This window comes from Xiphophorus hellerii, chromosome 9 (assembly GCF_003331165.1).
Source record: "Xiphophorus hellerii strain 12219 chromosome 9, Xiphophorus_hellerii-4.1, whole genome shotgun sequence".
Classification (NCBI taxonomy): domain Eukaryota; kingdom Metazoa; phylum Chordata; class Actinopteri; order Cyprinodontiformes; family Poeciliidae; genus Xiphophorus; species Xiphophorus hellerii.
In genome coordinates, this window is record NC_045680.1 from 25,348,165 (window position 1) to 25,374,945 (window position 26,781).

General features: G+C 38.5%; 1 protein-coding gene across 1 annotated transcript in view; it reads right to left on the reverse strand.

Moving 5' to 3' along the window:
* Nucleotides 1-47: 47 nt before the first annotated feature.
* crocc2 (ciliary rootlet coiled-coil, rootletin family member 2) overlaps nucleotides 48-26,781 on the reverse strand; it is a 31,604-nt gene continuing 4,870 nt past the window's right edge. Inside the window, 25 exon segments of the mRNA XM_032572592.1 lie at nucleotides 48-737; nucleotides 824-1,003; nucleotides 3,147-3,278; nucleotides 3,812-4,003; nucleotides 4,087-4,236; nucleotides 5,677-6,117; nucleotides 6,874-7,037; nucleotides 7,113-7,233; nucleotides 7,336-7,466; nucleotides 7,943-8,327; nucleotides 9,775-9,942; nucleotides 10,022-10,181; nucleotides 10,286-10,524; nucleotides 15,745-15,885; nucleotides 15,975-16,109; nucleotides 17,278-17,457; nucleotides 17,788-17,957; nucleotides 18,317-18,444; nucleotides 19,246-19,439; nucleotides 23,243-23,473; nucleotides 23,549-23,695; nucleotides 23,794-23,938; nucleotides 25,922-26,104; nucleotides 26,307-26,506; nucleotides 26,587-26,715. Coding sequence (XP_032428483.1) covers nucleotides 654-737; nucleotides 824-1,003; nucleotides 3,147-3,278; nucleotides 3,812-4,003; nucleotides 4,087-4,236; nucleotides 5,677-6,117; nucleotides 6,874-7,037; nucleotides 7,113-7,233; nucleotides 7,336-7,466; nucleotides 7,943-8,327; nucleotides 9,775-9,942; nucleotides 10,022-10,181; nucleotides 10,286-10,524; nucleotides 15,745-15,885; nucleotides 15,975-16,109; nucleotides 17,278-17,457; nucleotides 17,788-17,957; nucleotides 18,317-18,444; nucleotides 19,246-19,439; nucleotides 23,243-23,473; nucleotides 23,549-23,695; nucleotides 23,794-23,938; nucleotides 25,922-26,104; nucleotides 26,307-26,506; nucleotides 26,587-26,715 — 4,530 coding nt within the window. The 3' untranslated portion in view covers nucleotides 48-653.

Consider the following 26,781-nt stretch of genomic DNA (forward strand, 5'->3'; position numbering starts at 1 on the left):
GATTTAAAGTATGAATATTTGAAAAACAATATAAACACTTCCTCATGCATATTTATAAATGTATGGATGTTTTTATTTGAAACAAATGAGCAGAGATGCTCGATGTGGCTGTGAAAGTTTACAATCTTTTTTGACTGAAAATGATGGTAACTTCTTAACATTGCAGCACATTTCGTAATATGACATGATGCAAAACTTTCAGACAATTCCACTTCATATTGGCATTCACTGATAATTAAACTTAGTTATTCTCATTTAGATCAATTAAACAATGAATTTGATTGTGTCAGAAAACGGCCACATAACCATGATAACAAATGAGTATGCAGATCAATCAAAACCCAAATTAACGAAAGGTTTTCATTACGGGATAATTGGACAGATAAAGTTCTCCGAGCCACAAAGCAATCCCACAAAACAATGTGGCACATCCAGTTCACTTCCGAACAATCCGCTTATTGTTTGTTGTAGTTGAGCTTTCTCGCAGATTATTGTAATCCCGCGCGCATGTGTGTCTGCGGGGCGGCTGCGAACGCCTCAGCAGCGCGTTTTGTGCGCTTCCAAGTATGGCTGTGGCTTGACACATGCAGATGTTGGAAAGCTTCCAGGAGGACAGCGGAGGAAGAACACAGAGGCGCCACATACTTCACTGCCTACACACCGGGTTGTAGCATCTGAATGAAATATTCCTGACGCCTTCTCATCTCTCGATCGAGCAGTTCTTTGAGAGCCAGCACCTGGGGGGACCAGGAAGGAGGAAGAATGTAGATTATAATAAGAGAGTAAGAGTAGGAGGATATTTTTGCAGCTGCAGGTATAATACCTGTTCCTCGAGGTGTCTGACCCTCTGGCAGTGAGTCATCTCTCTGGTCTCTAAGGACAGTTCTGCCTGGAGCCGACTGTCCCTCAGGTGCTCCGTCTCTAAATCGAGTTCCCTGTGATGATGAGCTGTCACCTCCAGGAGGTGCTGTGCATGAGCGCGCTCCATCTCTGGGATTTGGATCTATCAGCAGTTTGTTCAGTTTTGAAGGATTGAAAACAGAGAGTAGAAAGAAAAAAATAAATCAGGGAAGGGGTAAAAGTTGTTGTTCACTTTTTCTTTTGTAATCAGGAAACTGAAGGGACTTTTAAACTGACAGTTGTTTTTTTCAAACCACAAGTTAAAAATAATTTTTAGTACAAAAATAATCGGTAACACTTTATTTGAAGGGGTGTGCATAAGACTGACATGGTACTGTCATATATATGACATAAAACTTGTCACGAATATGAAGGAGTCTTTATGAAGACTCCTTCATGTTCAGGTGTTATGTCATGTTTATGACAGTACCATGTCAGTCTTATGCACACCCCTTCAAATAAAGTATTACCAAAAAATCTATAGAATTATATTTTAATTCATCGCTCATTTATTTAAGAAATCAAAAACAATTAAGTGTAGTACAATGTCTTGCGAAAGTATTTATATTACTTGAATATTTTCACATTTTGCTACAGTCCTGAGACTTTTTTTTTAGTGTTTTATTAGGATTACATGTTGCATGCCAAGAGAAGATACAGAAGAAGAAAAAAACGTATTTTAATATATATATTTTTTACAAATCTAATTCAGATAAGCAAACACATCGGGAGTAAGTCGAACATTGATCACCATATCTCATGTGTATTTGCTTGATGATTTTGATGGCAGCATTTGACAAAATGTAATGTTTATTGCATGTTTCATAAATGGTCTCATGATGTTTTTATGATGTAAAGCACTTTGAACTGCCTTGTTGCTGAAAATGTGTTACACAAATAAACACTTGACTTGACTTAAACCTGACCTTTACTTTGGTACCCCCTAAATAAATACAGCAACTCTTGGATGTGCACTCCACAAAAATGACCTACATGAAAGAAAAGATTCTGATACAGCATTGGGAAGTTCTTTGTAACGTCTGCTGTTAGCCATGTAAGGGACACAGCAAACATGTGGCAGTGCTCTGGTCTGATGAGACCACAATAAAGCCTTTTTAGCAACCTTAAATTTTTATGTGTAGTGAAAAAAACAACACTGGCTATTGACTAAATAGACCATCATTAGGTGAAACATGCTGGTGACAACATCATGCAGAGAGGATGGAGCTTTTTTTCCAGCAAGGATGCTGGTCAACAGTTATGGAGGATGACTAACTAAATACAGGGCAATCTTGAAAGAAAGGCTGTTATATGCTGGCAGAGACATAACTGGGACAGAGCTTCAAGCTTCACCTGACCCTGATGTTTAATGTTTCAATTGCTGATATTTGTGTTTTTATCATGCAAAACACTTTGAACTGCCTTGTTGCTGAAATGTGCTACACAAGTAAACTTGATTGGTTGACTGATTGACAGCCAGAAATGAAAAACGAAAGGTTTAGATCAAACCATATGTTAGAATTAAAGATGCACCGATCCGATACCAATACCTGTATCGGTTCTGATACAGGTATTGGTATCATGACAATGTGCCCAATACCTAAGGGTAGATCTATTCAGTCTAATTCTATGCTTTGTGCTCAAAAAGACGTCATGTTTTATTATTTAATTTACATTATATTTAGAATTCCTAATTGCATTTCTGAACCATTTGAAAGAAGGTTTGTTGCAGTTTTTTTTTTTTTTTTTTACGTTTGATCAAACTAGTCAACCTATTGTTTTCAGTTTCTTTATTTTTTAGTTCCCATTGGGCGTTATAATTTTAATTGCACTGACTTGAACAAATCAGAGTTTGATCAAGCTTGTGGAGCTACTGTTGTATTTAAGTGTGCTGCACTGGTGCAGAGTTACAAAATAAATGCAGAATTCAGTACATTTGTGTCTGTGTTTAAACAAAAAGAAACATTTTAAGTTAATTCAGCACTGTTTTTCTGCATCGGATTGGCTGATGTTAACTTCAGATATCGGGATCGATATCGGAAGAGAATAAAGTGGATCAGTAGCTAAAATGGCCAAAAATCCCAATGAAATACGTGAAAGTGAGAAAAAGATCAAAAGACATAAATATTTTGACAAGTCACTATAACACATGAGAGCTAGAATTGATTGAAATTTCCAATTTCATTTTTTTCACCTCATTTAGAGCACGTCTTTCCACATGGTCCATGTTGCAAGGATCGTCTTACCTTGAGAGTCTGAACTACTCTCTGCTCTTCAGTCAGCTCTTTCTCCAGGCTTTGCAGTGTCTGCTCCAGCTGGGCTTTCTCCCTGGCAACAGATACTACCTCCTCTTCTTTTCTGAGTCTCTCCATCTCCACCTGACAACAGAGAAAAGGTAACAAATTCACCATAACTCTTCCGACACTCAAGTTCTAGCATGTTTGTAGCACGAATCAGCAAAATTTTGCTTGTTTTGTGGATTTTTAAGGACAACTTTATACCAAAAAACATAGCTAATATGTAGCAAAAATGATTAAATTACAAAAATAATTTGTTCCTGCAAGACTCAGTGTACCTGCTCATTTATGTGTCTCATGGCCTCAGCATCTGCATGTATTCATAGAGTCCAGAGTGTGGCAGAAAGGGCTCTGAGCAACACTAAACACATACTACTTCAGTTCTGGCTTCCAGCAGTTGCAGAATTGAATTTAAGATACTTTAATTACATTTAAAGCCAATTGTGGCTTGGCTTGCTCATATAATTCAGATGTTTCAGATTTTTTTTTTTTTTGACCAAAAAAAACCTTCCAAGGCTTTACGGTAGAAAGTGTTTATATATATATATATATATATATGTAGCATTCTTTAAAAAGTACTTTCAAAATGAGGCTTTTAAAATGAGCAGACTCACTTTCTCTAATGTCTTTCTAAGTGCAGACTTGTCTTTGCTGAGGTGTGTCAACGCCTTCTCCATCTTTGCTTTCTCGTTCTGAAGCTTTTGCAAAGAGCTCTGCATGTTGGCAAGCTTATCCTGTAGTTCCTTCTTCTCTCTGTCGATGTGCTTGGACGTTTGTAGTTGAGCCTCCTCCTGTTGCTTCTGACTCTGTGACAGAGTTTATCAATTCATACTTCAGAAAAGAGCCTCGACCTTAGCAGCATCACTCACAGGAGTACAATGTGGCTCACCTCCTTCAGGGTCCGGTTACTTTTCTCCAGCTCAGATATTCTAACATATAAATCTTGTTGTGCTGAGTTAAGGTTTTGGGTTTGCTCAGTGAGTGAGTAGTTCAGCCTCTTACTCTCTGAAAGTGCGTCCCGGGTTTTATCCAAACTCTCCTACGGATATACAGATGTTAAAATACACTTTTCAGAATCACACAATTTCATGAAAACATTGCGAGTTTTACAATAGTCATAGGCTTTTATTAGTTCTTTATGTTATAATGAAATTTCTCTTCAGCAAATCAAGAGAGTTATCAGCTGGTCACGCTTCATGTGGTTCCTAATGTTTTTTTATTTTATTTCATTGTCTTGATAGTTCAGAACTATACGCAGGGTTCCCTCAATTTTACCTTCTGAAAAATCTACACTTGTCCAGACGATCAGACTATTGAACTCCAATTGATCCTCAACTTCTGAAGTAACCAATAGCAATAACAACAAGGTACTGTGTAACATATTAATAGATATAATGCAACAGTGGTGAGAGTAGTCAATGCTCATGGGTGCCACCGTATATGTACTGTATTTATACTTCATGTTCTTACATTCTGTAACATGTTTATGCTTATTCTTGTAGATTTTTATGGCCATTTGTGGATATTTTTATGCTTATTTTGTATGAATTCTGGAATTCCATTTTCAAGTAGCCTCAAATGTAATTCCTAATTCTAGTCATTGAGTCACACAAAATGTAATTTTGTTCCGTGTTCACTGTAAGTGGATTGTCTGAATGACAAATAAAAGTTCAAGTCAAAGACTGAAACTTTTGGATTTTTCCTTTAGTTTGAGTTAAAATGACCTTATATTGATACTTTTGGCAAATAGTATATTTCCCTAATAGGGTTTTATTCTCTGTTTATGCCACAAATCATGAAGCAGCACATTGCTGAATTTGCCTTCTGATTTGGTAGTGTGGTAAAGAGATATTTCACAGCTTTTTGGGGCTCTGTACCAACATAGATCAATTCGGATTCACTATGTAAAATACCAAGTATTTGTCAAATGCAGTTAGCCCAGTTTGTAAACTGTGATACTTTTATTTTTTATGTAAGAAACCACCACAAACACTGTTTCTCTGTCTAAACCAGACCCAGTTTATCAACCACAGCTTAAGTCTGGAGGTTGAACAATTGTGAAAATGGCTCCTTTTTCTTTTTATGAATGGGCATTTATTTATGACAGTGATCTGCACAGTTCCACTAGGTGTTTGCTAATTGCTACTGGCTAGGCTAGTCTGAAGGAGCTGAGTGGAGGAGTGCTGAGGGAAGGGCTGCTCTGTGTGGCAGAAGCTCGGAAGTTTGGAAACTGCAGCTCTGAGGAGGAGTTTCATCCTCGAAGGAGGAACTAGGTCCACAAAGTCGTTTTGCACAGCTGAATGGTTACCATGGGAGATTAAAGGATTTCTCAAAAATACATGGAATAATCACGGCAACACTCCAGATATGTTTAAGGTGATGAATAACATTATAACATGATGTAGAGCTCAAAAAAATCGATTTCACATAGTACTGCTCCTTTAATTCATATTATGAGAAACTGTTCAACACACTGTACCTGCAGCAGTCTTCGGTCCTTCTCGCTAGCAGTCAGAACCCTTTGCAACTCGGTTACTTGCTCCTGCAAACCTTCAGTGTTCTTCCCGGTCCGACTTATGGTATTTGAAAGCTTACGAACCTGCTCCCTCAGCTCGTTCTCATGCTGCTCAGCTCGAGTCAGCGACACCGCCAACCTCTCTTCGCTGACCCTGAGCGCTGCGCATTGATCTTCACTCTCGCACAGTTTTCGTCTTGTTTCTGTAAGTCTCTCCCGAAGAGCCGCAGCTTCTGCATTCAGCTCTGCTGTTCTGAGGTGGGCCCTCTGTAGCTCACCTTGAAGGGTGCACTGAGAAAGCTCCATGTGGTTCACTCTGCTTTGCGCTGTTTCCAGAGACTTTTTCAGTTTCTGGTTTTCAGCATTTGCACCCGTTTCTAACTCCTGCAAGACCTCCAACTTGTCCTAAAGAAGATATTTCACACGCTCGTTTAGCAGACCTTCACATAGGCAGCACAGTGTGTGTGTTGCACATCGTCGCATTCCTATAAAAATGTCCTAAGTCGTTTTTTGCCAAAAGATAATTCACGCCAAATAAATAAATAAATCACTTTTGGCAAAAAAAAAAAGACTACGGCCATTATTTTAGGAAGGCGATGATATGCAGAACATGATGATTTGGCTTCCATGGCAACAATTTTGGTGGTAACATCAGCTGCTGTTTTTTAAAAGTCAGAGCATGTGAAGAACTTTGTGTTGATGTGTTATTCTCTGTATAATTTGAATGACACATTAGATAGCAGCATGTCATACACATTCAGTGAATGTCTGTGGGTTGCTACGGCTATTAAAAAAACATCACCAGATAATTAAACAGAAAGGATGGAGATGTGAATAAACACATGTAGACAGGGACACAGCAGGTCTACAATGACAGTAAAACTTTTAGGGGGTACAGCTATGAAAAAAAAAGTGTAATTTATTTATTATTTTGTATTAATTTGCTTATTGGGTTTTACATTTATGCCTTCATTGGAGAAAATGACTCTGTATGCTTTTCTATGACATGAAAATGACTTTGAGGTTTATTTTTAAGGGGCAATGGCCCCCCTGCTCCCTTCTTGGAGACGCCACTGAACAATGCAACATAAACATTAATGTGCATGTTTGAAGTCAACCTTAGTCGCTTGGAAAATCACTATCCATATGTCTTTAACATACCTGCAAGGACCTGCATTTAGTCTGAGAGGCTTGAAGAGAAGTCTTGAGTTGAGCCAACTGACCCTCAAGGTTTCTGCTTTCCTTCTCTTTACAATGTGCAACATCCTGCTGCAGGGTGAGGGACGTTTGCACCTTATGCAACTGTCGTGCCATTTCTTGTTTTCCTATAGCAGTAAGCACATTGCATATGTCTGTCAATAAGCAACTGATATTTTCTGATTGTTGGTGGGATTCCTTACCCTCCTCTGATAGCCTGAGGGAGCGCTGTACCTCCAGCAGCTGGTTGAGCAACTTCTCCTGAGAGACTTTCAACTCAGTCACATGTTGACTCAGACTGACTATCTGGGCCTGAGCTTCATCCTAAATCAAAAAGATGATTCATGGTTAAGATTTTGTTAAAAATGTTAAGAATAGGATTACAATATGTTAGTGTGTAACATATTGTAAGACTTTGATTTATACCTTTTCTCTTCGGGCGTCCTTCAGTTCCCTCATCAACTCCTGCAGAGTTGCTTGCACAGATTTCACATTTAATTCTTCATCTTCAGAATTAAGCAAGGGTAGTCCAGATTCTTCTGGTCCATACTCTCCCTCTGATCAGAAAAAGCATGTCTTAGTTTGCATATTTTCAAAAGAAACAAAGACAACTGCAGGGTATCTTCACTCGAAAAACACAAAATCTTACCAAGTATTTTTCTAGCACAAATCTTAGTACACTTGAAATAAGACAAAACTAACTCACAATTAACTTTTCAGTTAGATATAAGAGCTTGTTTTAAGTCAGTAATTCCTTAATATTGATGAAAAAGTACTAGTTCCACTGGCAGATTATTTCACTTATAACATTGGAAAAATGTCTTGTTGTAGTTGAGATAAACTGACAATAGAACCAGTACTTTTTCATCAATCTTAAGGAATTACTGACTTAAAACAAACTCCTACACCTTGTCCAAAAATTACTTGCAAGTTAGTTTAGTCTTAACTGTACTAAGATATATGCACTAGGAGAATGTTTCACAAGATTTTGTGTTTTTTGTAGCGTTGCAGCATGATACAATGTCATCTTTACCTGTCACATGGAAGTGTCTCCTTGACGGAGAGGAAGATCTTGTTTGTGATCCACGTTTGTGCCACAGCCTCACATGGTTGACACCAACAGTGCAGTGCAGAGCTGCATTCAACCCTGCCAGCTGGTGCTCCAAGTCCCGACATATAGCTTTGCTCAGAGTTAGCTGCTCCTCCAGGCTTTGGGCCCTGTTTTCAGCCAGACTGAGTGTGATAGAAAGTTTGTTGATTTGCGTCTTGGAGTCCTCCAGCACTTCTTCTAGCTGAGCTGTGGTTTCTCTGTGCCTCTGGTCGCTCTGCTGCTGATTGGCTTCTCTTTCGTGCAGCAGCTCTCGGCTTTGCCGCTCAGCTGTTTCCAGTTCCATTACACGACACTGCAGACCTGCAACCTGTGAACAAAGCCACAGTCCTGTCTGTGTGCACTGTGCAGATGATGTGTTGTGTGGTGACTTAAATATCTTAATGTCCTTTATAATATTTTACTTTTAAAGACAGGACATTGTTGTCAAACACATTTGTTGAGTCCTGTAAACTAGCAGGACTTTACCGCTTACATCTTTAAGTACATGAATGTAAAAAAAAAATCTGATTTAGCAAAACTAGGAAAGCATAAAATGGAAACTTTTATTTACAAAGTCATTTGACCTTGCTATTTCTATTGGAATTAGATAAACTAAAAGATTTGCTTAAGTGATTTTGAAAAAATAGCAAAAAGATCAACATACAGTAGTAAATAGCATTAAAACAATGACTTAGCTCATTAGATCTGGTGTGATTCTCAAAAGTCTTTGGGTTTTTTGAAAGAAGTCATGATTGAGAAGATGGTTATGTAGACATAGTTTCAGGAAATGATTTTTAATCAGTATATGATACTACAGAAAAAACGTAACTTTTTTAAATGTCTTCGTAATACAACCACAACGGGCCGCACAGTTGTTAGTAGTAGGGGTGAGCATGTATAGTATTGTTTATAATTTATCGTGAAAAATTTCTTATCATGATAGGAATTTAGATTTATTATTGTCAGAATAATAAATGTCAGTCATTGATGGTAAATAAAAAAACAAAATTGAAAGTATTATTGGAAATGTTATTTTAGCCATTTTCTCTGCTTTTTGAGAGACTGGAAAACATATTTGTGTAAATTCAAAATTAAGATTTGAATGAAGGTACTGTGTCCTGCTTAATGATATAAATCACACTTTTTAAAATAACTGGCCTCCTGAAGAAGCCTATTGCAAACTGGAATGTTTTTCTAGAACAATATTTGTGCTTGCGGCTCTATGAATGCTGTGCCATGCACTCACAGTCATACTGTTACCTAAAATATAAGCAAAAAGTTGTTTTTTAGTCATAATCTTTGTTGCTTCCACAACACTACCAGAAAATAACACGATAAAATTCTCCATAATTAGCTGTTCCTATTAAGCAAATTTATTTTTGTTATTCCAATTTGCGCAGTTATATAGCCAAAGGAAATGGAGCTACAGAAAACATAAAGGGAGCTGAACTAAAGGAGAACAAGGATAACAGAATGAACTAAAATGCAAAATGAGAACACAACAATAAGTAAGAAGTTAAGCACAAGGAATTAATTAAATAAAACATGACCTAATTCATCTGTGTTCCCATGAGGAACACAGATGAATAAACGGATTCAATTCAAAAATACTTTATTGATCCCAAAAGGAAATTAAATGTTGTAGCTGATATTAATTCCATATGATGAAGGGGAAAAAAATCCAAAAGCCATTAATGAAGAACTCAGAAACAATCAGAAAAGAAAACACAAATTAAAAGCAAAACACCAACACCAGTAGATCATTTACCACTTACCTCACTGAGCGCTGCTTCCTTGGCAGCCTCGCTCTCCAGGACTCTCTGACTGAGAACAAAAGCCTCCCGCTGTGCTTCCTCTGCCCTCTGTTCCTCCTGACATACTTGGCTCTGCAGCTCCACCAGTTCCTGCTTCTGAAGTCTGTTCTTGCTTTCAAGGACCTTTATCTGATAGCATAAAGATTCCACAAACTGATTCAAGCAAACATGTGAGAAAAGATATTATAATTCGAAGTAATCCTACCACCTGTCTGCGTAGTTCTTGCAGCTCTCTGCGGGCCTCCAGATGAGACTTCTCCAGCTCCCTCATAGAGCTCCTCAGAGTGGTTGCTTCTTTGTATGTTGAGCTGCTACTTTCTTCTAAGATGGACTCGTTACGTTGCTTCTCCTCCAAAGCTCGTCTGAGGCTGGTAGTCATAAGATTAAAAGGGGTGTAACATTGAAATTGAGCATTTTCTTGCTACAAAAATAGACCTTGAGGAACATATCCAAACTTGTGGAATGGCTGCACCTGTTATTTTCACTCTCCGCTCTTTTGATGGAAGCTCTGAGCTCCTGATTAGAAACCTGGATGGCTTCTCTCTCTCTGGTCTCATCAGCCAGTTCTCTCCTCAGCTCTAGTGCTTCTTTTCGTAACTTGTCTCGCTCCTGCACACAGCCTTGAAGCTCTCTGTGAGCCTCAGTCAGATCTTTTTTCCCTTCAAGAAGACTATCTTCTGCCTCTTGCAGCCGACGACGAAGATCCTCTAACTTGATGACCAAATAAAAAAAAAAACACGAAGTGCAATTTAATTGAGGATTGATCTGATGATTACTTATGAAAGCAGTACATTTTGATACAATAGTACACTGCAAAAACAAAATCTTACCAAGTATTTTTGGTCTAGTTTTTACTGCAAATATCTCAGTACATTTGAAATATGACAAAACTCACTTTTAAGCAAAATACTGGAGCTTGTTTAGAGTCAATAATTCCTGGTGAAAAGGTTCTAGTTCTGTTGGCAGATTATTTTGCTCAACATGAGAAAAATGTCTTGTCCTTATGGAATTCTTTTTGTCACTTTCAAATTTATTAGATCAAACAAGTTTCATAAACAGATAATCCTGGTAAATACAAAACACATTTTTTTAAACTAGAAGAAAGTCTGCGACTTCACTGTGGATTAATTTGTGCAAACTCTTCTTTGCACATTTGTTTTAAATCTGTCATAATGGAGGATTTTCGACCATGGTCATTTTAATGGTCATACTGACAGAATTTATTGTCTCATCAGTTACGGCTCATCTGCTAGCAGCAGTTCCATCCCATCCCACCACTGAGCTTGAATTTCTTTTTCTGAAATACCGCGTTAGCCTTAAAAGTGGTGCATCAGGAAGCACGCCTTCTATAAAGTAGTTTTTCTGTCTCATCAGTCCACAAAATATTTTACAGAAAGTCTCAGTTTCTGGAAAATGTGAAATGTGCCTTAGTGGGATTTTTTTTTTTGTCCAACAGTGGTTTTGGACTTTCTCATGAAGTAAATGCCATTGTTTCCCAGTTCCTCTCCTTATTGTGAAATCATAAACACTGAGCCAAGCGAGGATTGTGTTGCTTTAGATGTTCTGGGTTTTTTTAAAAATTTGATGGATAAATTAAAGATGAGCTTTTGTAATAATTTTGGTAGGCCTACTGGGAAGGTTGTGAATGATGGCTCTCACTTTGGTTTGCTGGAGTCCCAAAGTCTTGGAAATGGGTTTGTACCCTTTCCCCATTGGAATGACAAAAATGACTTTGTTTCAGATTTGTTCTTGAATTTATTTAGATCCATGCATGATGTGATGGTTGTTGAAATCTTTTAGCTTGCTTTCTGTTATCCGATAGGTTCTGTTTTTTATAACATAGGTTTAGAGGTCCTAAAAAACACCTGGCTAATCACTGAATTCATTGGTTACCAGAGAAGGCCAATATTTTTTCATACATAGCCAGGCTGAGTTGAGTACGTCTTTCCTTTTTGAATCCCCCTACTCTTTTTGAATCTTCGCCTACAGGAAGCCATCACATCACTCTTTTATAATATTTTTATCAGTGTTTTGCTGAGTAGTAGCTCGTATGATGAGCTCAGCAGTTCCACCAGGGATTTGCTAATTGCTGCTGGCTAGTCTGAGGGAGCTGGGCGGCGAGTCACAAGCGAGGGCTGCTCTGTGAGGCAGAAGCTCAACCTGGAGACTGCAACTCAGAGGACGAGCTGCATCTCAAAGGCGTTGCTTGGTCCCACCAGAAGTTTTGCACAGCTGAATGGTTGCCATGGGAGATCAAAGGATTTCTCAAACATGCATAAAAGAAACAAGGCAACGCACCAAGTATGTTTTTGATGAAAGGAATAACATTATAACATGATGTAAAGCTCAAAAAAGTCAATTTAATCTAATCATGCCCATTTAATAAATTAAATCATCATTTAAAAAACAGCATTTTGTATTCAGTCAGGTGAACTTTGCTTTTAAAATCAGTTTGATGATCTTAGACATTCATGTGTAAGAAATATATCCTTTATAACATTTAAAATATCCTATTTTAAAGGATGTGTACAGAATTGTTAGAAACTCTGTGACCTATATTTTGTTTTATAGCAACGTGTTGTCGTTGGTAGTCGGAGAGGCAGAGGCCTAAACTTATCCAAGCACAGATAAGAGGCTTTTGGGCCTGTAGCCAGGTTCTGTCTCTCCTTATCTTCTCTTTGCAGCTCAGAGTGTAAAAAATCCACACAGAACAGCATGATAAATTACAGCTTACCAAGAACTGGTGGAGGGAAAGGAGTGAAAGGAGGGGGAAAGGGAGGAAGAGTGTTATGTTTAGAGCCCACACAAGATGGTTCTTTCTCATAAACGCTAATGTGAGAAGAAACAAACTAGGGCCGATCAGGCCAATTATCCTTTATTTTATCTGATTTTGGGGGAGAGCAGGGGATGGGAGGAGTGGGGAATACGAGACACCAGTATGTGGTCGGGAGAGGGGGACTCGGAGTCCCAGTGGAGCCAGCCTCCTGGTGTTGCGAGGGAGAAAATAAACACTCCCCCGCTGGCTTATTTACACAAGGGGTTAAGTCAAAGTTTTATTTCATATCATGGTACCAGGGACTGTGTCCTCCCCTTGTTTTTCCTCTCTCTGCAGTCCGTCTTCGCTGCTCACGCCCTGCCTGTCCTAGTGAGCCAAATTACGGTCTCTAATTGCATTTTTATGTTAATATTAGAGTCAACATGGCAGCAGTTCCCTCTTGTGGATTTGGCAAACTAAATTAAAACTGAGTAGGAGCCTTAGGGGAGGGAACCACAACACTTCTCCTATAGCTCAATTCTGCACCTGATGGCACCTCACTGCTAATAGGCTTTTGTAACAGCTAAAGTCAACATCTTCGTATATTAAATGCCTCTTCCTACACCAGCTCTAATTAATGCAAACTCTTGGAGATGATAGAGGAGGATCAGAGTTTTTCAATGCTAGCCAAGCCAATCAAGTTTCTTCTTTACCTCACTCTATATAATTCCTAATTTGTCCAGTGGGGGGGGGGAGAGGTTATATGAGGGGTGTTCACACTTTTTCAGCATGCAAGCTACTTATAAAATGACCAAGTAAAAATCATCTACTTACTACAAAAATGCAAAACATATATTTATCTATAAATATATTGAAAATTCTTTATTGGTTTCGTACCAAATGAAGGTGATACATTTGTTATCTTCTTACTTGGTCCACCTTCCTCACTTATTTTTATACTGTTAAGAGGTAGCTCGCTTTCTAGCTAGTTTAGCTGCACTTAGCACCATTGTTTGCGCAAGCACAGTGACCTAAGCGTGAGAAAAAGTTTGTTCTTGTTATTGGGGCCTGCCATGCAAAGCAATGGCAGGAACCTATTACTATTGTCGGAGAAAAGCGTCTCTTTAATCTTTATTTTTCTTCCGTAACCGTTAATGCGGCTCATACCGCTGCGTGCACACCTACAAATGAGGTATCAAAACGTGCAGAAAATTCACGCCATTGGAGCTATTACTTTTGGTGGGATTTGGGCTTAACGTGGCGACATAATTCGCAAAAAACTACGAAAAAAACCCCATTATAAGTCAATGGGAAAAATCCTAGAAATACCCTATTTTTGAGGATTTTCTGTGTCGTCACGAATTCACGTAGAAATGCCATTCAAATTTCATTTTGTAGATACGTCTGTGATCTCTTCGAAAGTGAAGACGGCTCGTCGATACCAGTTACGGTTTGTCCACAATTTGCCTCTAAGCGACCCAAAGTTTCTCATTTTTCCTAAAATTAGAGTGCGTCTCTCGCTGATTAGAGTGAGAAATCAAGAGACCTTTTTCACCCCAAAATAATTTTGAAATCGCCATCACGCCCACAAATATCGCACGATTGGTATCAAAATCGGTCCTCACATTGATACGCATGTCTGCTCCGGTAAAATGTTTTCGAAATTTATCTATTCACACCTTGGTGAGAAACTTATTTAACATAGCAACGGAACTCAAGAGGCTATTGGCTGCTGATTAGGACTACAAATACGCATCACTGTAGTTCTATCTATAGTGGAACCCTCAGTTGAAACAGATCAGGACTGAACTGGCCTTTAGAACTACTTGCTGCTATGGGCTGTATATAACTGATTTAACTCAGTAACTGTTACACATGGGATTAGTTTGGAACTTTAAAATGAAGCATAACAATAATTTCAAAATAAAAGCCTTTAATATTTTTACATCAACTACTTGCGTTTTCAGCATTATATAACTGATTTAACCCAATGACTATTACACATGGGATTAGGTTGACCCTTTGAAATGAAGTTTAACAAAAATTCCAAAATAAAAGCCGTTAATATTTTTACATCAACTACTTGTGTTTTGAGCATTATATAACTGATTTTATCCAATGACTGTTATTCATGGGATTAGGTTGGCCCTTTGAAATGAAGTTTAACAAAAATTTCAAAATAAAAGCCTTGAATATTTTTACATGACATAATTGCTCTTTTTGGCTTTATTTGACTTTTTCATCCAAAGCACTGTTACACATGGTATTAGTTTGGCCCTTTGAAATGAAGCATACTGAAAATTTCAAAATAAAAGCCTTGAATATTTTTACATGACGTAATTGCTCTTTTTGGCTTTATTTGACTTTCTCATCCAATGACTGTTACACATGGTATTAGTTTGGCCCTTTGAAATGAGGCATACTGAAAATTTCAAATTAAAAGCCTTGACGATTTTACATCAGGTATTTGCTCTTTTGGGCATTATGTGAATTTATTATCCAAAGCACTGATAAACATAGGATTAGTTTGGCGCTTTGAAATGAAGCTTAACAAACATTTCAAAATAAAAGCCTTGAATATTTTTACATCAACTACTTGTGTTTTCAGCATTATATAACTATTTTAACCCAATGACTATTACGCATGGGATTAGTTTGGCCCTTTGAAATGAAGTTTAACAAAACTTCCAAAATAAAAGCTTTGACAAAATTTTAAATCATACTGAATGGTGCACGTCCACCTTACTTAACGTTCTTGTGATTCTCCACATGCTATTGATTACGTTGCAGCGTTCTTTAGCATTGATGCTAATTTGTAGCATGACAACGCCGGGCCCAAACCGACGGGCACGCCTTGGCAGGCCCCGGCTAAATTTCTTCCGAAATTTTCTAGTTCTTTGTTATAATAGCGGTTAGCAAACAGGTAGAAGAAGCATTACAGCCACCATCTGGTAAGACCTCCCAGTATATTAAACAAGTGACGGGATGAACGATAGGCTGACATCTTCTTTTTTGAATGTCATGCAATCTGACCACACTAGATTTGCGATCGACTAGTAAATTGCGATTGACATATTGAGCACCGCTGTTTTACATACAAGCCTCACTACAGGAAAATGCCAAATTTTGATACTTCAAATGATAAAATAAATATTAAAATGACTTCAACAATCTACCTCCTGTTTTGCTTGTTCTTTATGTTGGTTGAGTTCTCTGATGTTCTCCATGAGACTTTTCCTAGTACTCTGATGAGAGGCCAGGGATTCTTCAAACTTATGTTGTAAGTTCTTCAGCTCACACCTAACAACTACTGCATTCTACAACATAAAAAGACACAAATTAATGAAGCTACATTCACCTCACAACAGAACTAAACTGGGAGCGTGTAGCCCTGACATACTTTTACCTTGTCCAGCTCTTGTCTGCTAAGCGCTTCCCTCTGCATAAGCTCCGTCTCCATGCTGGCTGTAGCTAGATCCTGTTGGAGGGATGCTATTTTTTCTGTAAGGGCAGCTTTCTCAGCTTCCTGCTGGAACAAAGCCTGGACACAACACACTATGAGGTCAAATTAATATATAGTCAGTGGCAAACAAAGCTGGATGTTCTTGGGCCAATAGTGACTTGCCAAAGTTTTCTGATCCTTCTACTTTCCTCTAATGAGTAGTTGTGAAGTGGAAGAAAAGGTCAGTTTTACCACAAACAATAGGCTATGAAGGAGAACATTAAAGTTGCAGCCTGAAACTTTTGTATAAAAATTAATTTTTTTTACATATTTGCTGAAACATACCGTCACTATGTGACTCACGCTTATCCTATGGCATTATGACATGTTAACAGTTTTAACATACATGTAAATATTATTTTAAGAAAGTTGCATTCTGCGGCTATAAGTGTGACCTGCATTAGTATACAAACCTTCACCCTCAGAGGTTTGCTTGAGAGAATAAGTGACAAAACATATTGTCACGACAAGGAACATTGCAAACACTTTCAAGAGTAACGCTATGGAGATGTTTGTAGCAGGTCTAGTGCCGTGATTTATACATGATTGTATTCTTGTTTTTATTTTATGTTTGTATTCTCATCATTTTTGGTTTCTTCTGTTCTTCTCTGCTGTATTTATAAGATAAGTTATTATTATTATTATTATTATTATTATTATTATTATTATTATTATTATTCACAGCTCAGGTCTGAGAATCTGTCTACAGTGTGACTATAGGTCATGGATTCCCTCAAGCTATCCTTTATGGAAATGTGAAAAACATGTGACATAACGGGGTCTAGTCAGAAAAGGCTTCGAAATTTATGTTCATTGATGCTCTCCATCCTATCTGATTGAGCTTGGGTAAAGGCAACCCAAAACAAAAGCTCATTCTTTAAGATGAGGGATTGATGCAACTGATTATGAATAGACATAACAGTTAAAATTTTTATTTCCACTTCACAAATGCACACCTGCTGGTCGTGGGCTCCAACATCTCAATAAAATACTTTGCACATGTGGAACTGGCAAGTTTAGATAAACCTTCCTTGAGATTTGATACAGTAAGTGTTTTACAAGAGAATACCAATAAATGCTGTCCTGTACTGAACAGTATTCCACTTACTGTCAGTTTTAAAATACAACTATGTGTTATATAGGATAATTCTTTAACATATTCGAAAATACTTGAACAAAGACAAATGTATTTTTAAATAGGAACCACCTGTTGCTTTTTGCTTTCAGCCTGTAGGAGCCTTTGGCTGAACTCCTTCTGCAGCTTTGCCAGCTCATCCTGCACCTGCTGCAGCGCCCTCTGGTTGTGCGCACGCAGCTCCTCGCACTGCACGCGTAGCTGCTCTTCAGTCTGCTGCTGTTGGACAGCGAGCTCTGCAAACTGCTGCTCCTGTTAAAACGTCAAACATCGGCACGCACTTCAGTTCTAATCTGGAAACAATATCTTCAATATGCGAATGCCCACGACAACAAAGTCGCTGGTGTTATTTTTAAAGCCATGGTGAGTTTATGTGGGAACACATGCCAACAAATGGAGAGGAGTAAACACAAACTGAAGGCAGGTTAGACCTTTTAATGTTTTATGTCCGACTGTCATCATAATGACATAAATGCAGGCTGCTGTAACCAATGGTGATTATGTGTGCACATAAATTAAAATTGTTTACTAGCCAGGTGCTGCACCAGGTGCCGCAACATGGTCCACAGGCTGATGATTTACCGTTTGCTTATGTTCGGCTTCCAGCTGCTCTCTGTGAATTTGCTCTGTATTGTTCCGCATCAAAAGGGCATTTCTTTCCACCTCAGTCAGCTTTTCCTCCAACAGTCTTTGTTGTTTTGCAGCTTGTTGTAGCTGTTGTTCAGCATCCGCACGCATCTGAGCAGCGTCACCTGCACAAAGAAATAAATGCGTGAACCCCAGGCTAGTAATGAAATACTGAGTTGTACATCATGAAGAGATGTTAAAGTGTTATTATTAACATGTTTTTGGGGAGTTGCATATGCAGCCCATGTTCAGCCATGGGTTTACCCGGAACATTGGAGCTTAGCACTATTTATCTGATCCATGTGTGTTTGCATGTAGCAGAGAGACCAGGGTCAGCTGAGAAAGCAGCTTTGGTGATACTGCAGTCCAGCTGTTACAGATCTCAGGGCTGAAATATGGATCTCTGGTGGATGGCTGGAAAAGCTTCATGGCCGAGGGGCTTGGCATGGAAAACAGTGAGACCTCTGAGGGAAAAGCCACTCACGCATCAAGGCCTCGTTAGCCAGACTCAAGCTGGATCTCTCGCCCTCCAGCCTGGTGAGCTTGGCCTCCAGGGATGCGGAGAGCTCCTGGCTCTCGAATATAGTTTCCTCCTGGGATTTCTTCTCTGCTCTGGAACAAAGCAATAAAAAGGCACTGAGCTCTGAAAAAAAAACCCAGGACCTTTGAAACTCAAGGTGGAGAAGATCATAAAATCCAATAATCCACCTCAAACACAGCTTCCAATAAAACTAGTTTACTTGTAGACTCTTGTTACATGAGACTCTGCTTTAGAAATCCAAATTCACTTTAGGTCAGATTGCCTTAAAATATACAATGCCATTTGGTTTTACTTAACCCAACACACACACACACTTGGGGACTGAGAAGTCAAGGTACCTACATTGATTCATGGCTATATATATATATATATATATATATATATATATATATATATATATATATATATATATATATATATATATAATTGTAATTTGTCACCACACAACTGAGCACTTGGGGCAGATGCATGGGATTCCCTCCCACTGAAGTGAGTGCTTGTGGAAATGGAAAACCCTGGTTTTAGTCTTGCCAACTTCTGATCACTTCAATTGGAGAAATGTAATACCAGTGTCTATTACCAGAGCGCAGATTCAACATCAAAACCTGGAGACATTTGATTATGTGCAAGCGGTTGCACAATTCAGATCCAGCTGAAGGTGTGTGTTACGACTATAGCAGGTGTTCATATGTACAAGCATGTGGATCCTCCGCTTGTTGAATAATAATTAAACCGAATGAAAATTAGATGCAGCTGAATAAGTCATTATTAAAAATAACAGGTAAAAATGACGGAATTCTTTACCCTGGCAGTCAAAATGACAGACAATGAATAATTATATATACCCCAAAGACACACAGACGTACACAGACCTCAGTGCAACAAGCTCCTGTGTGAGAGTACAGACTTTTCGGTCGGCAGAGTTTAGTTCGACTTCCAGAGCAGCCTTGTCCTTGGCAAGCGCTGCCCTATGTTGGGCAGCTGTCTTTACAGCAGTGGTCTTTTCTTCTAGCTCCTTCCTGCATGCACACAGTTCCTCTTGTAAAGTCTGCATCTGCCTGTTGACCTGAACATGGACATTCACAAATAGAAACCCAATCAAACAAACTTTTTTCACATGCAACAGTATACAGTTCCATGGATTCCAACACGGAAGACACAAGGTTTATAAATTGATCCTCAAATCTCAAGACATTTTAAGGCCAATTTCCAAAAACTGATACCAAGCTTGGCATTTCGCTAAAGGGAGCCAAAAGTGAGAATTATGGACGAAGTATGTTTTTTTTCACATATTTGTTAAAACTGACCCCATATTGTGACAATATGTTTATGAGATGGATCACTTGTGAAAAGACTGATCTCCTCCAATTCCTCCCTGACATACTATTGTCGCCTGTCGAAATGCACCGCTCCCGAGTCATCTTGACCAAAAACAGCCAATCAAAGTCAAGAGGAAGGTTCTAGTGTTGTCAGTCAACCCCATGTACTCGCTGCTAAATGTGGTAATAGAGAAGAAACAACTTACCATTACAGGAAAATTGCTTATCTGCAGTCATCAGTGGCTATGCTAACAAGCCTGAGCATTCCTGACAGGCTGCGCAAGCTGCAGCGTAACAAAGAGCAAGGGTGAAGGAGAGGGCGGATGAGCAGCGCCACACAGAGGGGTGATTGACACCGCTCAGACCCGCCTCCTAGCTCTCATTGGTTCTTTCTAGTTTCTAGGATTTTTTTTTTAAATCACAGATTATCTTTCCCACACCATACTGTCATGATATATTGACTGTTTCAACAAATACATAAAGGAATATATATATTTTAATAAAAGTTACATACTGGAGCTTTAAGAGTTTGACTTTTTCCAAATGTCATTTAAAATATGATGACACAAATCTGTCGAGCAACAACAATTAAGACCAATAAGGAATTGCTTTACCACCTTCCAACAGTTTCTCTGGTTTCATAAACAGAACAGGAGAGAATTATCCTCTAATTAACTTTCCTTTAAGTGGCAGGAAGCCTGTTGGCATCCCTGTTAAAGATTACAATTGTACAGTTGTCCAAAAGTTATGGATGGGTGCCAGTAAGAGTTAAGGATGGGGGCTGTGCATGTGCTGTACATGTTGCCCATACATTTGTTTACTGTCTTTTTTTAATCTGTTGTTAACAGGCAGTAACTTCTCATGCCAATATATAAAAGTAAGCTAGTTAACAAGAATACTGATGTTGCTACCCATGTTGCATCTCTTGCTAGTTAATAATGGTAGGGATATACCCACCTTCTATAATCACTGTACATTAGTCGTGCTCACTGTTGCTTTCCTATAACTACAAGAAATCTTTCTCATCACAAGAAAAAGAACAAAACGAAGGCGGCGATGTTAGACCAGAGCCCAGCAGCAGGGACCATGATCCAGAAGAGACTCTAACTTGGTGACAAAAAGATTATCTATTGCAGGGAGAAACCAGGTAGATATTTCAGAATTACTCTCATTCACACTCCAAAATATTTTAGCCTAAGCTGTAGGTAGAATGTGGAAGAAGGCCATGAGTGGTTTATACTTGTTTATTTCATTTTTGTTGTGACTTAACATCCTGCTATGTTGTTATTTCCATGTTGTGTAATAATTTGCTTACAGGAATGCCGTTTTACTGAACATTCATGTTCAGTATTACCATTTAACAATTAATGATCTAGTTACTTGCCCAAAAAGTCTAGCCTTTGTTAGTATTTAGTTTAAAGAACTAAAGTCGGCCCGCTGGTGCTATACCGTGGCTGTTAGTGATTATGTGTGTTTTTAGCCACTAAGGAGTGGTGCGTTGTTGTACCCAACAATGCCCCTGTTGTTGGGTACAACAGGGGCGTAACCCTGTGTTCAAACACAAGGTTCAGTAGGATTTCAGTATGTTTTAACCAAGAGACGTAAATATCTATCCATTGTATTCATCCATTGTCTGTGCCTGCTTGTCCTTAAAGAAGTAAACAAAATATCTAAAAAATATTGGGTTTTTATAGATATATTTTACTACTTTGTCCCGTGGTTCTCTACTGTTCAATAATTAATCAATATGTTCTAGTATTTCAAAAGGTGGCCATTTTAGAATTGTCCAGAGATTTGATTTGATTTTGTAAACCACGAGAGTCGTGTAATCACTTGAAACCATCATTGTTCTTGTTTGGAAATTGATAATAAAAACGTGTTCAGGTGTGGAAACATCTCTCACTGGGGAAACCTCTCCCAACGGTGGACAGTGCCAGTGTATTGTTTGCTGCTTTAAAGTCTCCCATGGCATTTGGGGTTGGGCAAGTGCTACGGTCCTGCTTTATTGTGTTTCATGTCAGTAATTAGAAAATTGTGGAGTGAACTAAATTCCTTCATGGTGCTGAAAAAAAGTTTCCGTATTGCTTTAGTTTGGTTTACCCCTCTCTCTTCATCGCTTCTGTAGGTGAAGGATAAACCGAAATGTTTCCAAATAGCAGATTTTATTGATCGTGGGGAGTCCTCATAAAGTTGTGTGGTAGAATGCAGAGTTCTGAACATTAATGCTCTGCATGTGTACAGGTTTCAAATGATGATGTATCCCTTCGCTATATACAAAACTAAAAATTTGTCACGAGCCTTCCTTTGTTATTTGTTTTTCTTTCTTCCTTATTTATGTTTGAAAGATTTTTACCACATTAAGTTAATTTCCCCTTTGTTCTTTATTGTTGGAAAGTTGTTGCCATTGTGTTTATTTCTTGTATTGTATTGTGTTCCCTGGATTGTAGTTTATTCTCTTAGATCTGTATTAGACCTTTATTGTGAGATTATATCACTGCAATGAAATCTGAATTTATTGGAAGCCTGTTGGTCTGCCAACAAATTTGTACACATCTGTAAATGTGTTTTTTTTCCCACTAGGAAACTTGTATTTATTGGGGAGAAATAAAAATGTTGTACATCTTCTGCTATTTTCTCGGACAACATTCACAGACTCGAGAACAGTGGCTTTGTTCGTTATGTGAACAAAAGCACAAAATCTTTTCTAAGTTGAATTTTTTTCTTTCCAAGCGGCCAATAACTATTTCAGTTATGTTTAGGCAGATATTATTATAATTTGACATTATGTAACAGTAAGTACTCTAAAACAGTACTGAAGCAGAATGTTTACAAAAGCAAGAATCGATATAATCTGGTTTTTAACTAAAATGAGCTCACATTAACCAAATATTATCGTTGCATTCCTCTTAGAGTCTCCTTAGGTAAATATGGAAAAGGATGAATTACATGTTATGGATGAGAGTAGCAGCCAGTGAGGAGATGAAACACAAGCATAGTACTCTAGAGGCCACACAGGGCTTGTTTTATTTAAGGTTGATTTATTTTTTGCAGATAGGTTTCCTAAAAATGTTTGGATGGAATTTGTCAAATTGTTTAAACACTAACTGGGGATCAACAGCTCCAGGTATTACATTTAGAACAGATAATAAATCAGGAAGGCATTCTTTTCATTCTTTGCAGGACGAAATGGCGAGATGTTATTTAGGAAGAATGGGAATACTTAAGGTGTTAATTCATTGGTGCTTTCGGAAGACCTCTGCTGGGTATTGAATGTCTATCTATTTATCTTTTCCAGTTCACATTTGTTCCTGAGTATCCTGTGGCTGTAATCTCCCAAGTCACTCGTAAAACACAGCAGAAGAGCTCCAAAGAAAACTCTACAAAATTAGAAAATAATAATAATAATAAAAAAAATGCTGTATGAGCTCCTATACATTTTAGTGTAACAAAAACAAGCTGCGTGAATGTGATGAAAGCTATTAATAACGTAAGCACAGTTCTCCCAGGTGGTGGGAGCAAGGAGGGGTGTGAATGACCAACAAGCCCTGACCTCCGATTGCTTCTTCAGGGCCTCGGCTCTCTCCCTGTGCAGGAGGCTCAGTTCCGCTTCCAGCTTCTGGCAGAGCTCTTGCAGTAGAATGTGGGAGCTTTCAAAGGCTTGTTTTTCAGCAAGCAAGTTCATCATCTCCTTCTGCGCTCGCGCTGCGTCCTCTCTGGCTGCCGCTCGCTTCCCTTCAGCTTCACATCTGCGTTCGCTGAGCTCCGTTTTCTCACCTTCCGTCTGAAAGAGATGGAAATTTCGCTTTGTTCGCTCTGCCGCTCATCGATATATTTGCGAAAATCCACAGAGACTGACCTGAAGAACAATGCGATTAAGCTCCACCTTGTCTTTGGCGAGACCTTCGCTAAGAGCAGCCAGTTTAATGAGAGAATCTTTAAGGGTAGAATGCTGACCCTGCAGTTTGATCAGCAGGCTCTCCTGTGCAGCACTGTGACACTCCATCTGTGGAGTCAATCATTATTACAACAGTCGCACAAACTTCCAAGAGCCACAAATATATCGAATGTAAGCATTGCGCTCTCACTGGCAGAATAGTTTACCTTGCTTAGAGCCAAAGAAAGGCTGGCTTTGTCATCCTCCAGCATCTCCTTCTGCAGAGTAATTTGATCCAGAGATTCCTTCACTGTAATCAGTTCCCTCCGCAGATCAGAGTATTTGCTCTCAAGATCCTCTAAAGCTCTTTCCCTGAAATATAAAATATATCAAAATGTAATTCTCACACAATTTTTTTTTGTCAGACTCCTGATCATGTAAACTTTTCTGTGGTCTTCCATTTTTCCTCCTTTCAGCTCCACAGTCTGATATATCAGCGGTCCAGATGAGGGTAGTAACTAGTTCTTTTTACTCGGATACAATTACTTGAGTAGCTTTTGGAGGGAAAATCTACTTTTGTGAGTATTTTTTTCAACTCTGTACTTCATACTTTTACTTGAGTAATTTTATTATGAATATTAAGTATCGCTACTCTCATTAGAGTAAAATTTCTGGATACACTAACCATTGTGAGTAATTTCACTGAATGAAGAACAAGCTTGTTTTAACCAAAATATTCACCACACCTGCAGTTGTTGTTAAAGGTTTCATAAGATTTATTTATGAAGAAATTGATTTGGAAAATTTTTCTTTTGCCTGATTTTGTAATTATGTAATTTATATAAATTATTTTCATTTTGGTCTTTAAAATACCAACTCTAACCTTACATTTTGGTCCATCTGATGATGTAATTTTTAAATATTAAATAATTTATGTTTTGATCAGCTACTCAGTACTTGAGTTACCTTTTTACCAAATACTTTTTTTATTCTTGAGAAATTTCTAGGACAACTGCGTCTTACTTATACTTGAGTAAAAAACATGTTGAAGTAGTTATACTTTTCCTAAGTCTTTGGTTATTCTACTTAATCTCTGCTGCTATCCATCCTCTAAACTCAAAAATTTGAAGTTTACTGATAATGAATTTCATGGGACGGCAGTCGAGAATAACTGAGAAAATTTTCTGCAATAGTGGAAAGATCACAGATCATCAAGAATAATGCACCAGGCTTACATTTTTCTAGCTTTTCTAGACACTCAGACACTTTGAGCATCTAGAACACTACCAATAAGGCAACACTAGTGGGACACAAAGGATTCTTGTTCTTCTTCTCGAAACCGGTTTCAAGCTGCATATCGCCACCTACCATAGAGGGGTGTAGTGTGTCATTTTACATTGTGAACAAATTAGACACAAACTACACAAACACTGTCAACGAAGCAATGAAAGCCTTTAGAGCAATGAGGTGAAGTAGAAAGTTTGATTTTAATTTCAAAATGTAATGAACTTTTTTAGGTTTTAAATAAACAAATTCTACTCAAGTAAAGTACAAATTCTCACAAACAGTACATCCATCCATTTTCTGTACACCCTTGTCCCTAATGGGGTTGGGAGGGTTGCCGGTGCCTGTCTCCAGCTACGTTCCAGGCGAGAGGCGGGGTTCACCCTGGACAGGTCGCCAGTCTGTCGCAGGGCAACAAACAGTACATAAGTACTAAATTAACTTCATTACTTCATTCTGATCACGTCTGTTTTAAACCCATTTTCAACAACTGGTTTCCATATCCATCTCTCCAATTTTCATCCTGTCCTCATGTGCCTTTTGTTTCACTCCATTTCCTCAACCTGTCCTCTTTTCTTTCTCACTTTCCTTCATTCGTCAGCTTTTGAACGTACTCCTCCCATCTTCTCAACACTGTCCTCACCTCTTAATGCACTTTCATCACCATCCTTAATCATTAACTTGCAGCATGTCCTTTCCAACTCAATCTCTCTCATCTTGCTAATTGATACAAGTCTTTTCCAGCTTGCTGTGTTTCCAGCAACTCCCAAAATCCCAAAACCTTGAAATATCTCCACCTAAGAAAATTGAGAAATCGTGTTGCCTTATGCCAAACTCTTGTATTTATTTCATTACAAATCTTCGGATAATCTAACATTTCTTAAGCTACATCATGAAAATACTGTAGGAGAAAGGCTACCTTTTAGTAGAAGCGTTTCTATAAAAATCATTTAGAATTTCAACTTTCTGACATGTGCTAGCGATCTGAGTTTTAACAACATGACGCGTGAAATCAATTGGGCTTGACAGGATGTTTGTTATGCAAAGGTCATTGTTTGAACTCGAATGTACCCTCTGCGGGCTTCTGCGTGCTGGCGTGACAGCTGCGTTTCCAGGTCCTCCCTCTGCTGCCTCAGGAGGTCTCGTTGTCTCTGGAGGTCCAGTGACGAACTCCTCAGTACATCCAGCTCTGCTCGCTGGGAGTCCACCTCCTGCTGCAGCCCGGAACGCAGCTTCTCCAGCCTCCCTCTCTCACTGTGGGACACACAGAATGAAGGAGGCAGAGAAAAACAAAAGAATGAAGTAATCCGGGGTCACAGAGGACAAGATTAAGATATACTGTATGTCTTTTTGCAAAGCTGTACAATATGTGAACATTAGTTGGGTTTTTCTTCTTGCAAATACTCATGGAATCCTGTGGGTAATAAAAAGGAAAAGCTGCTTTATAAAAATTTACCTGGAGAGGAGCTCCAATGTGTAGAGACTCTGGTTACTTTCTTTGAGGCTTTCCTCTAGAGCTTTTTCAGTCTCCTGATGTCTTTCTTGCATTTCCTGGATCATCTGCTCCAACTCGGTCCTCTCATCATTCTTCTCCTGAAGTTGCTTTTTAAATGTGTCCACCTGCTCCAGAGCTTTTGTCAAACGGGCATGCACCTCCTGTGTTTGTTTGTGTGAATGAATCATCATTAGTAAGAAGGATTGACACAACATTTTTATACAGCAGGAATTTGTGATACCTGAGATTCTTTCAGATGCTTAGAAAGTACATTCTGTACAGCCATGAGAGTGCTGTTTTCTGACGGAAACTTGCCACGGGGAAGTGAGGTGGACATACTTTCAGAGTCAGAGTTCTCACCCTGAACCAACTGAAAATTTAGAAGAATAAAAAAAAGATGTTACAAAAAAAACGTAATCTTTTTTTAGAAAAAAAA